Source organism: Quercus robur, chromosome 5 (assembly GCF_932294415.1).
Source record: "Quercus robur chromosome 5, dhQueRobu3.1, whole genome shotgun sequence".
Lineage (NCBI taxonomy): Eukaryota > Viridiplantae > Streptophyta > Magnoliopsida > Fagales > Fagaceae > Quercus > Quercus robur.
In genome coordinates this window covers 84,137,886-84,149,054 of record NC_065538.1, presented here as the reverse complement: position 1 = coordinate 84,149,054, position 11,169 = coordinate 84,137,886, and the positions used below count along the sequence as shown (strand labels likewise).

Below are 11,169 nucleotides of genomic sequence, written 5' to 3'. Positions count from 1 at the left end.
AGAGATCACAGAATAGGGTTTGTCCTACCCAAGATAAATTTTACAATATAATTTGAGCACTGGGACCATGAGGCATACAAATATATCTTTAAGAGGACAATCTGGATTCCATCTATAGTTAAAATTTCCCCAGATAATCCAAATTTCATTTTCAAAAAAAAAAAAAAAAAAGCTAGTCCAAATTTCTATTGAAAACAAAATAGGCTCTTAAACCAATGGTTGATTTTATGTTCGATAACCTGAGTTGACTATGTTGGGTGCACTGCACCATGAGTCCAGCCCACGTAATAGACATGCTCATTTAATGAGCATGTCTTTCATGTTTCTTAACTTTTCTTCATTATGTACAAAAGTTAGCATGAGTTATTGAGGTTGGTTGGCTTAGGCGTGTTGGACACGCTGAAGGAAGAAAGAAAAAAAAGAAGCAAAAGGCAAGGGTCTTCGGCTAAGGCAGAGTTGAAGAAAACAAAATTGGTTGAAACAAAGTCAAGATAAGTTGGCTTGCATTTATTGTGACTTGATGTGAAGAGTGTGAAAGGGAGAAAAGAAGGAAAAGATGAAGAAATAAATGGAGAGGCCATTCGGCCATTTGGGCAGGGGAAAAAAGAAGTGAAGTCCTAGAGTGTGAGGACTAAGTGCAGTCTGGTAGAACTGCGTGAGTGAGAGCAAGCAAAAGAGAAGAGAAAAATAAAGAGGGGAAGAGAAAATACACAGTGAGAAAAAGAGCAGTGAGTGAAAAGAAAAAGAGAGTTTTTCTTTACTCAAGTTGTATCTCTAAGTGTTGTAATCTCTATTTGATGTAGTAAAATTATTTGGAGTTTGTCCCGTGGTTTTTCCCTTCAAGGATAAAGAATTTACACGTAAATCTTTGTGTTATTGTGTGGTTGTACTTCCGCTATGCTTGCTAAAATTTATTCACAGTTATATAGAATTTTTCCCAACAAGTGATATCAGAGACAGGTTTGATTGGGAGCAATGGCCGGAGAAGAAGTAAAGACGTCAAGAATCGAGAAGTTTGACGCCACAAACTTTGGCTATTGGAAGATGCAGATCAAAGATTATTTGTATGGGAAGAAATTACATCTTCCTCTTTTGGGAAGGAAACCAGATAGTATGGAAGAAGAAGAATAGAGTCTTCTTGATAGACAGGTGCTAGGAGTTATAAGATTAACTCTAACAAGATCAGTTGCGCACAACGTTATGAAGGAAAAGACCACAATGGATCTTATGAAGGCTTTGTCTAGAATGTATAAAAAGCCTTCAGCTAACAATAAGGTGCATCTGATGAAAAAGTTGTTTAATTTGAAGATGGTGGAAGGTACTCCTGTGGCTCAGCACCTGAATGAGTTTAACACCATCACAAATCAATTGTCTTTTGTGGAGATTGATTTTGATGATGAGATCTGTGCATTAATTGTTTTGGCTTCTTTGCCAAACAGTTGGGAGGCCATGAGAATGGCAGTGAGCAATTCTGCAGGGAAGAGCAAACTCAAATATGATGATATTTGAGATTTGATTTTAAGTGAAGAGGTTCGCAGAAGAGATGCTGGTATAAGCAATGCACAAGATCAAGCTCTTGTCATGGAGAGCAGGGGCAGAAATAGAAGCAGAGGGCTTGATGATCGGGCCAAATCTAATGATAGGTCACAGTCAAAAGGTAGATCTCAGTTTAAAGAGATGAGAGGATGTTTCCATTGTGGGAAAAAGGGTCACATAAAAAGTAACTGTTGGCATTGGAATAAAGAACAAACTGAAGAGAAAGATGAAAAGAATGATGATGAGAAGAATACTACAGTAGTTGTGTTTCATGAGGATGTTTTGATGCTCTCTCTTGAAGAGCAAAAATGTAAGCATGTTGCTAAGAATGATGTTGAGTGGGTTGTTGATTCAGTAGCTTCCCACCATGTTATCCCCACAAAAAGGTTGTTCACCACATACAAAGCAGGCCATTTCGGTGTTGTGAAGATGGGTAACTCTAGTTACTCAAAAATTGTGGGAATTGGTGATGTGTGCATCAAGACCAATGTTGGTTGCATGTTGAATTGAAGGATGTGCGGCATGTTCCAGATTTAAGGATGAATGTGTTGTCTACATTGGCTTTGGATTGAGCAGGTTATAGTAACCATCTTGGCAATGGAAGATGGAAACTTTGTAAAGGATTATTAGTGATTGCTAGAGGGCATGCTTGTTGTGGCATGTACAGAACTCATGTGAGGGCTTGTAAAAAAAAGTCCAATGCAATCAAAGTTTTTGAGAAAGCTCAACAGTTGAGAGTTGATATTAATGGTGTAGCAGCCAAGAGAGTAAAATTCTCTTTACCTGTAAGTGATTTAAATGAGAAAGTGATATTTGATGAAAAATATCATGATGATAGGAAGAATGATGAAGTGAAAGATCGTGAAGGTCTTGAGCAAGGAGAGCCAAGAAATTGGATTAAGGATATCCAAAGTGAAATAAATTCTTTACGAATGAAAGGAATTAATTTTGATGAAATTTTCTCAATGTTAATGAAGATAATGAAGAAGGTTGAGTCTGGTATTGACTTGGCCAGCATGAATTCTAACTGAAGAGTTAAGTTGAAGATCTCCTCCATAAGTGGGCTGGAGGGGGACATTGTTGGGTGCACTGCACCATGAGTCCAGCCCACGTAATAGACATGCTCATTTAATAAGCATGTCTTTCATGTTTCTTAACTTTTCTTCATTATGTACAAAAGTAAGCATGAGTTATTGGGGTTGGTTGGCTTAGGCATGTTGGACACGCTAAAGGAAGAAAGAAAAGAAAGAAGCAAAAGGAAAGGGTCTTCAGCTAAGGCAGAGCTGAAGAAAAGAAATTGGTTGAAACAAAGTCAAGATAAGTTGGCTTGCATTTATTGTGACTTGATGTGAAGAGTGTGAAAGGGAGAAAAGAAGGAGAAGATGAAGAAATAAATGGAGAGGCCATTCGGCCATTTGGGCAAGGGAAAAAAGAAGTGAAGTCCCAAAGTGTGAGGACTAAGTGCAGCCTGGTAGAACTATATGAGTGAGAGCAAGGAAAAGAGAAGAGAAAAATAGAGAGGGGAAGAGAAAATACACAGTGAGAAAAAGAGCAGCGAGTGAAAAGAAAAAGAGAGTTTTTCTTTACTCAAGTTGTATCTCTAAGTGTTGTAATCTCTATTTGATATAGTGAAATTATTCGGAGTTTGTCCTATGATTTTTCCCTTCAAGGAGAAAGGGTTTCCACGTAAATCTTTGTGTTATTGTGTGGTTGTACTTCCGCTGTGCTTGCTAAAATTTATTCACAGTTATATAGAATCTTTCCCAATAGACTATTGCATCAGAATCTAGTTCAAATCCTCAATCAATTTCAGTCACACCTTTCCCCTAACTTTCTTATTCTGGATGAACACTCACCATTTTCTTCTATCCAACACAAGAAATACAAACCAATTTTGAGTGAATGGACTACTACCAAGTATTTTTGCTGATACTTCCACTTGTGTGGGTATCAATTCATGTGCTCACCTCCAAACTAGCAAGCCAGACTCTCCCCTTAGGCCCCAAGACTTTTCCAATCATCGGAAACCTCTTGGAACTTAGCAACTTACCCCATCGAGATCTTGCAAAGCTCTCAAAACTTATGGACCCTTCATGACTCTCAAGCTTGGGAGCATAACAACAATAGTCATTTCCTCTCCAAACTTAGCTAAAGAAGCACTTCAAAAAAATGACCAAGCTCTCTCTAGCCGAACCATCCCAAATATGGCACGTGTATATGACCACCACGAATTTTCAGTCGGGTGGTTGCCCACAAATTCGAAATGGAAGAACCTTAGGAAAGCTTGTACTGCCCAAATACTTGCTACACAATGTCTTGATGCCACACAAGCCCTTCGACAAACAAAGGTACAAGAGCTAATTGACCATGTTAACCAAAGTTGCCAAAGTGGTTCACCCACTGATATTGATCGATTAGTGTTCACAACAGTTCTTAATTCAATATCAAACACTTTTTTCTCTATGGATATGGCCCAATATGACTCTCAGTTGTCCCAAGAGTTCCGGGACCTTGTGTGTGGTGTTGCCAAAGAAATTGGAAGGCCAAATATTGCAGATTGTTTCCCAGCACTTCGATTTCTTGACCCCCAAGGTGTACACAAAAGGACAAGGATTTATTAAACATAAATTTTAGGGATTTTAGATGGTATCATCAAGCAAAGACTGCAATCAAGAGCTTCATCAATGGGTTCTAAAGCAGGCAATGATGTACTAAATTCACTCCACAGTCTCATTGAAAAAGATAATTCAGAGATGAGCCTCCTCGATATCAAACATTTGCTTATGGTAATTGATTACCTCTTTAAAACTTTGGTTCAATGAAAATATCTGAAAAAAAATTATACCTAATACTAGGTTGTCTAAATAAACCGCCCACCCGCCCAACCCGCCCCACCACCTGGAATCATCCGATTCGACGGCTCCGATGGTAGGACTCGGGTCCCGACGCCAAAAACCGGACGCCGGTGGGTCGGGTGTCGGATCTCTTCCTCTAAAACCCGTGAAACCCGACCCGTCCGACGTCCATTAAAATCCGACCATTTTTTTCCAGATTCCGAACACTTTTTCCAGATTCTGGAAAATTTTTTTCTAGATTCCGGCCTTTTTTTTTCCAGATTTCGGCAACTTTTTCACTTAAATCCGTTGATTTTTGGCACAATAAACATCAGATCTGGCCGAACCAGTGATTTCTCATCACGATTTGGCAGAAATCTCGTAGAATCCGATGGCATCTCACCGGATCTTAGATGGATCTGTCAAGATCTTGCCCGATCTGGCGAGATCTCGCCGCGTTTCGAAGGATTCTAGTGATAATCAGGTTCACCCGAAACCGACGACCACCCGCCGACAATCCGAACCAACGAATCTGTTACTGCTATGAGTCGGTTGCGGGTTGAAAAACGACCACCCGATCTTGTACGGGTCGGTTGCGGGTTGGGCAAAAACCCGACCCACCCGACCCATGGACAGCCCTACCTAATACTATGATTTAATACTTGTATGTGATGAATTTCGCTCAACAAGAAAAAAAAAAAAAAAAAAAAATACTTTATCTATAACAAAAAGAATAATATTTAATACTAGGTTAATAATTTTGATTTTTTTGAATATAAACTTGTTCTGAGTAGTAGAATATCATTTAATTCATTATAATGGATCAAGAACTTCTGCTCCTACAGGAGATATATAATTTTTTATTTTGAGACAAGGATTCACTTAAAAAAAAAAAAAAAAAGGTTTTTGATAAGACGGATAATTTCATGATACCTGTATCAACTTTTTATTTTTGTTTTTAATTTATATATGAATTTTTTTTACTTTTAAGAAATGAGTAAATATTTTCTTGGTTCCTCACCGTTATCGATAGTTTGAAGTCAATATATTCATCGTCATTACTCATTTTGACAATCAAGGAAAGTCTTTATGAATTATATGACCCCCATTTCGCCAATCAGGCCATATGTTGATTTCCATTGCACATTTATATGGGTACCATTTTAGACTGTTAATTGGTGCAATTCAAAAATTTGTGAATTTCACATACTACTTAAAGCAGGAATGAATGCTAATCAATCTGTATGGCCAGTTTTCATCCTCAAATAGCTTCAACAAACTTGATGGCTAGTACTCCTTGGGATCTCTGTTAGTTTGTGGACCTCAACCTTTAGCACCATTGGTGATGTTATGGACTGACAATTACTAATATGAATTGTTGTGATGTGATTGACATTATTTTTATCGGGTTCACTACTCATAGTATTTGTATTACGCTCTGACCATAACAGGTCATAAACTTAGGCAATCAATTCTCATACTCCTTTATTGTAGGACTTGTTTCTAGCAGAGATCGGTACAATATCAACCACTATGGAATGGGCAATGACAGTGTTATTACAAAACCCGGAAAAAATGGCAAAACCTCGAGATGAGCTTAAAGAAGTCCTAGGCAAGGATGAGCACGTTCAAGAATCAGACATCTCAAAGTTCCATTATCTTCGAGGTATAGTGAAAGAAACTTTTCGATTGCACAATCCTGTGCCATTTCTAGTACCCCATAAGGCTGAAACAAATGTAGAAATGTGTGGCTTCATTGTGCCCAAAAATGTACAAATACTAATTGTTAAGGATAAGATTACCTCTGCCATTCAAAACTCAAATATCAAGATCACACAACTGGAGGATAACAGCCAAGATTACAGCAATCCAGCTCACAGATAACATTATCTATTGTATATTTAAATTCAAACTCGTCATGTACATCTGAAACTATGTAACTGATCAGTGTATAAATGCAAAGAGCCTTTGTAACAAAATAGAGACAAAGGAAAGGAAAAGATGTATGAACACAGAGAGAGAAATTGAGAGAAAAGATGAGAAACTTTCTCTAATTGATGAAAATGAATGAACCTGTACACAATCTATGCTTATATACACCTCTAAACCTAAACACCCAAAACAGAGCCTAACTAACTGACCAAAATATAAGGGAATTAGTTACAGCACGTGTAGAGATTAGTTACAACACACGTGTGATAGAATATGAATTAAATCAACATCTAAAACTACATGTCGTTTAGCTACTGATCTAAATAAACTAGTAGCTTATCTATTGTGTCGTTTAGCTCTTCTTTTCTTTCTTCTTATTCTCTGATCCTTTCTTCTTAACTGCCTGATACTCCCCTTTGCTGTGAAATCCTTGAGGTAATTGCATATATACTTCTTCATGGAGATCACCATTAAGAAAAGCATTGTTCACATCAAGTTGAACTAAATGCCAACCTCTCACAGCAGAAATTGCAAGCAAAGTTTTGATAGTAGTGAGTTTAGCAACAGGAGAAAAAGTGTCAGTGAAGTCTAAACCAGCTTGTTGAGTGAAACCCTTGGCAACAAGCCTAGCTTTGTATCTGTCCAAAGAGCCATCAGCATTATATTTAACCCTATAAACCCATTTACACCCAATGGCCCTTTTATGAAGAGGTAATGGTGTAATGGACCAAGTCTGATTTGCTTCCAAAGCAGCAATTTCAGATGCCATAGCATCCTGCCAATTATGATCTTTGACTGCCTCATGGTAAGATGTAGGTTCAGGGATGGCAGATATGAGAGAGCAGAAATGTGCATAATTGGAGGATAATTTGGAGGAAGTGAAGTAATTAGGCAAGGGAAAGGGTGTACCTAACTTGTTGGCAAAAAGAGAAGGGAGATTATCATTGACAACCGTGCTGCATTTGAAGTCAGTTAAGTATGCAGGTGGTTTAGATATCATGGAAGACTTTCTTAAGGGAACAAAAGATGGAATAGTGGATGGAATGACAGGTTGGATAGATTGAGAGGGATTAGAAGTTGAAGAATCTGCAGAATTTGCAACAAGTAAATCTGTAGAATTTTCAACAAGTAAATCTGTAGAGGCTGAAACAGAATTCTCAGTGGGTAAACTATGTAAAAGAGAAATGGGATCAGAAGGAACATCATGAGTGGAAAGGTTATTAGAATTAGGAACCTGTGGGACATAAGTAGGAGTACTAGAGGTGGGAAAATCAAATAAGGAGGCAGGTGGTTGAGATACTGAAGGGAAAAGGTGAGATAAAGGAATATTTGTGTGAGGAGAAAAAGAATGGGAAGGTGAAATGAAAGGAAACACAGTCTCAAGAAAATGGACATCCCTTGATAAAAAAAAAAAACCTTTTGGTAGTTAAATCAAGTAATTTGTAACCTTTAACTCCAAATGGGTAACCAAGAAAAACACAAGGAGATGATCTAGGATCAAATTTTGATCTGTTATGGGATAAAGTGGAGGCAAAACAAAGGCAACCAAAAACTTTTAAATGAGCAAAGGAAGGAGGTTTGCCATAGAGTTTTTCAAAAGGAGTTTTCTGGTTCAGGATTTTGCAAGGTAATCTATTGATGATATGGACAACAGTCAACACACATTCACCCCAATAGGAAATAGGAACATTAGATTGAAATTTCAATGCCCTTGCAATGCTTAAAATGTGCTGGTGTTTCCTCTCCATAATTGAGTTTTGTTGTGGAGTGGCAACACATGAATGTTGGTGAATAATTCCCTTATTTGCATAAAATTCTTTTAAGAAAAATTCAGGGGCATTGTCAGTTCTAATGATCTTAATATTGGCACGAAATTGTGTATTTATCATGTTATAGAATGAAATCAGCAAAGGTCTAGTGTCAGCCTTTGATTTCATAAGATAAACCCAAGTGGATCTTGTGGCATCATCCACAATGGTAAGAAAGTATTTGAAACCATCATGAGTGAGCTTGGCAAATGGTCCCCAAACATCACAATGGATCAAATCAAAAGCATTATTTGAAATGTGATTAAAAGATGGAAATGGAAGTCTTTTCTGTTTTGCAATTGGACAAAGAACACAATTTTTATTAATATGAAAAGTTTGTACATCAGGGATATAACAATGTAAAGCATGAAATTTATTATCAGAGGCATGTCCTAACCTCATGTGCCAAAGATAAGGCTTGGTAACACTAGGAATTGACATAGAATCAGACACAGAGTTAACAAAAGATTGAAAAACAGACTCAAGAATTGAAGAATCTTCTGAAACAGATTTGCAAGATGATGCAGTGTGCAGTAGATACAGATTGTCATGTAATTCACCCACTCCAATTGTTTTCCAACAAGTAAGGTCCTGTATAAAGCACAAATTTGATAGAAAAAACAAAGCAACATGAAAGTGTTTTGGTTAATTGGCTGACAGAAATCATGTTGAAAGTGAAAGAGGGAACACAGAGTACATTTTCAAGTTTCAAGGTTGAAGTAACCTGAATTGTACCTATATGTGTAACAGTGACCTTTTCACCATTAGGTAATTGAACAAATGTGGAAATGGAGCTAGTGATATGTGTAAACAAAGATAAGGAATGAACTATGTGGTCTGTGGCTCAGGTATCAAGGATCCATACATCAGTACCATAAGCAGTTTTATTGACAGGATTAACAACAAAAACTGAATGATGCAAATCTAAGGAAACAAAATTTGACCAAGTGTTACATACATTACCTGAAAGAGCAGAATTGGCTAAGTGTAATGCATCATTAGCAGCACCAGATGTGGATGCATGATGAGAGCTGAGCATTGAGATTAGTTGTTGATATTGCTCTGAAGTGAAAGGAAAGGAATTGACCTGTTGAATACCAGAATTTCCAGAATTGCCTTGATCATCTTCAATCAAGACTTGATTGGCCATAGCCACTCTGCCTTTTTGCTTGTAACCTGGAGGAAATCCTACCAATTTGTAGAACTTTTCCATAACATGACCAAGCTTCCCACAGTGACTACACACAGGCCTTCCTTTTGCATTGATTCCTTTGGTGTTCTTGTTGTGTCCTGGATATGAATTTCCTTAATTGAATCCTTGATTCTTGACTGCAAGAGCAGTTGATTCAACCGAAGGAGCAACAGTAAATCCTAAATACCTTTGCCTTTCCTCTTGAATCACTAAAGAAAATGCCTTATCAATGGAAGGACTAGGCTCCATCATGAGTATTTGTGTTCTAACTTGAGAATAAGAATCATTCAAGCCATTTAAGAACTACTTGAAGGAATCTTGATGCTGGAAGGTTGTGATTTTATCATTCACTCCACAGGTGCACTTTCCACATGAGCAACAAGGTGAAGGCCTGAAATTCAACAGTTGATCCCAAGCAGCTTAAAGATCAGTGAAGAAACCTGTTACCATAACAGCACCAGATTTGTTTCTGAAGCTGAGAGATCCTTGGTCCATTTGCTTGAGAGAATTGTTTCTTGAGAGTATTCCACACTTCAAATGCAGTGTCTCTGTAAATCACACTAACAGTAAGGTGAGGAGAAACTGAATTCAAGATCCAAAAGGAGATCATTGAATTGCATTTGGACCAAGCTTGCTTCTCTAATGGTGTGATAGCCATTGATGCATTAACAGTACCATCAACGAATCCAAGTTTGCTTTTGGCATCCAAAGCCATTCTCATTGCTCTGGACCACATAGGATAGTTATCCTTAATTAATGGTTGAGTAACCAGAATCGCACCTAGTGTTTCACCATGATGCCAGAAAAATGGACTTCGTGGATCTTCCATCGGAGTCAGTTCTCGCTAAGAAGAGGAAGATGAACCAGTTTGAGTAGCCTGAGTATTCGACGCCATTGAAGAAGGCTTGAGCTCTGATACCATGTAACAAAATAGAGACGAAGGAAAGGAAAAGATGTATGAACACAAAGAGAGAAATTGAGAGAAAAGATGAGAAACTTTCTCTAATTGATGTAAATGAATGAACCTGTACACAATCTATGCTTATATACACCTCTGAACCTAAACACCCAAAACAGAGCCTAACTAACTGACCAAAATATAAGGGAATTAGTTACAGCACGTGTAAAGATTAGTTACAACACACGTGTGATACAATCTGAATTAAATTAACATCTAAAACTACATGTCGTTTAGCTACTAATCTAAATAAACTTGTAGCTTATCTGTTGTGTCGTTTAACTCTTCTTTTCTTTCTTCTTATTCTTTGATCCTTTCTTCTTAACTGCCTGATAGCCTTCACCGTATTTGGTAAGGCAGCACAATATCAATTTGTTGTTAGCTTTCACATGGTATCAGAGCGTTTTTTGACTAACGTCAATTCCTATGGCCAGCTCTTCCTCTACTGAATCTACCAACACCATTGCTACAACCAATCCATCCTCTCACAACCTCATCAACCTTCACCACAATACCACAATCAAATTAACCCGAGACAACTATCTCCTTTGGAAAGCTCAGATTGTTCCTTACATTAAAGGTCTCCATCATTTTGGCTTTCTTGATGGAACCAAACCTGCACCCCCACAAACTATCACTAGCCAATCTTCAAATGGTGCAGCCACTATCACTACAAATCCTGAATTCCTTCAATGGAACCTTCAAGATCAACTTATCCTCAGTGCATTGACATCATCACTGTCAGAATCTATACTCACCCATGTGGTAAAATGCCTCACCTCTCGAGATGTTTGGCAAACTCTTGAACACATGTTCTTTTCTCAAGCTAGAGCACGTCTTATGCAAATTCATTACCAAATTGCCACACTAAAAAAGGGCAATCTCTCTGTTGCAGATTATTTTCAGAAA

The 11,169-nt window shown here is 37.8% G+C and overlaps 1 protein-coding gene across 1 annotated transcript; it reads left to right on the top strand.

Annotated features, from left to right (window-relative positions):
* Positions 1–3,740: 3,740 nt before the first annotated feature.
* LOC126728859 (cytochrome P450 76T24-like) lies at positions 3,741–6,254 on the top strand. Its single transcript, XM_050434617.1, has 3 exons — positions 3,741–4,128; positions 4,171–4,322; positions 5,865–6,254. The coding sequence occupies exons 1-3, from the start codon at positions 3,741–3,743 to the stop codon at positions 6,252–6,254; spliced, it is 930 nt and encodes a 309-aa protein (XP_050290574.1).
* The last annotated feature ends 4,915 nt before the right edge of the window (positions 6,255–11,169 follow it).

Bases quoted from the DNA above. Each gene is read 5' to 3' on its own strand.
- LOC126728859 (XM_050434617.1), top strand. From the start codon at position 3,741: ATGGCACGTGTATATGACCACCACGAATTTTCAGTCGGGTGGTTGCCC. The intron at 4,129-4,170 runs GTGTACACAAAA...CATAAATTTTAG, and splicing joins TCGATTTCTTGACCCCCAAG to GGATTTTAGATGGTATCATC. The intron at 4,323-5,864 runs GTAATTGATTAC...CCTTTATTGTAG, and splicing joins ATATCAAACATTTGCTTATG to GACTTGTTTCTAGCAGAGAT.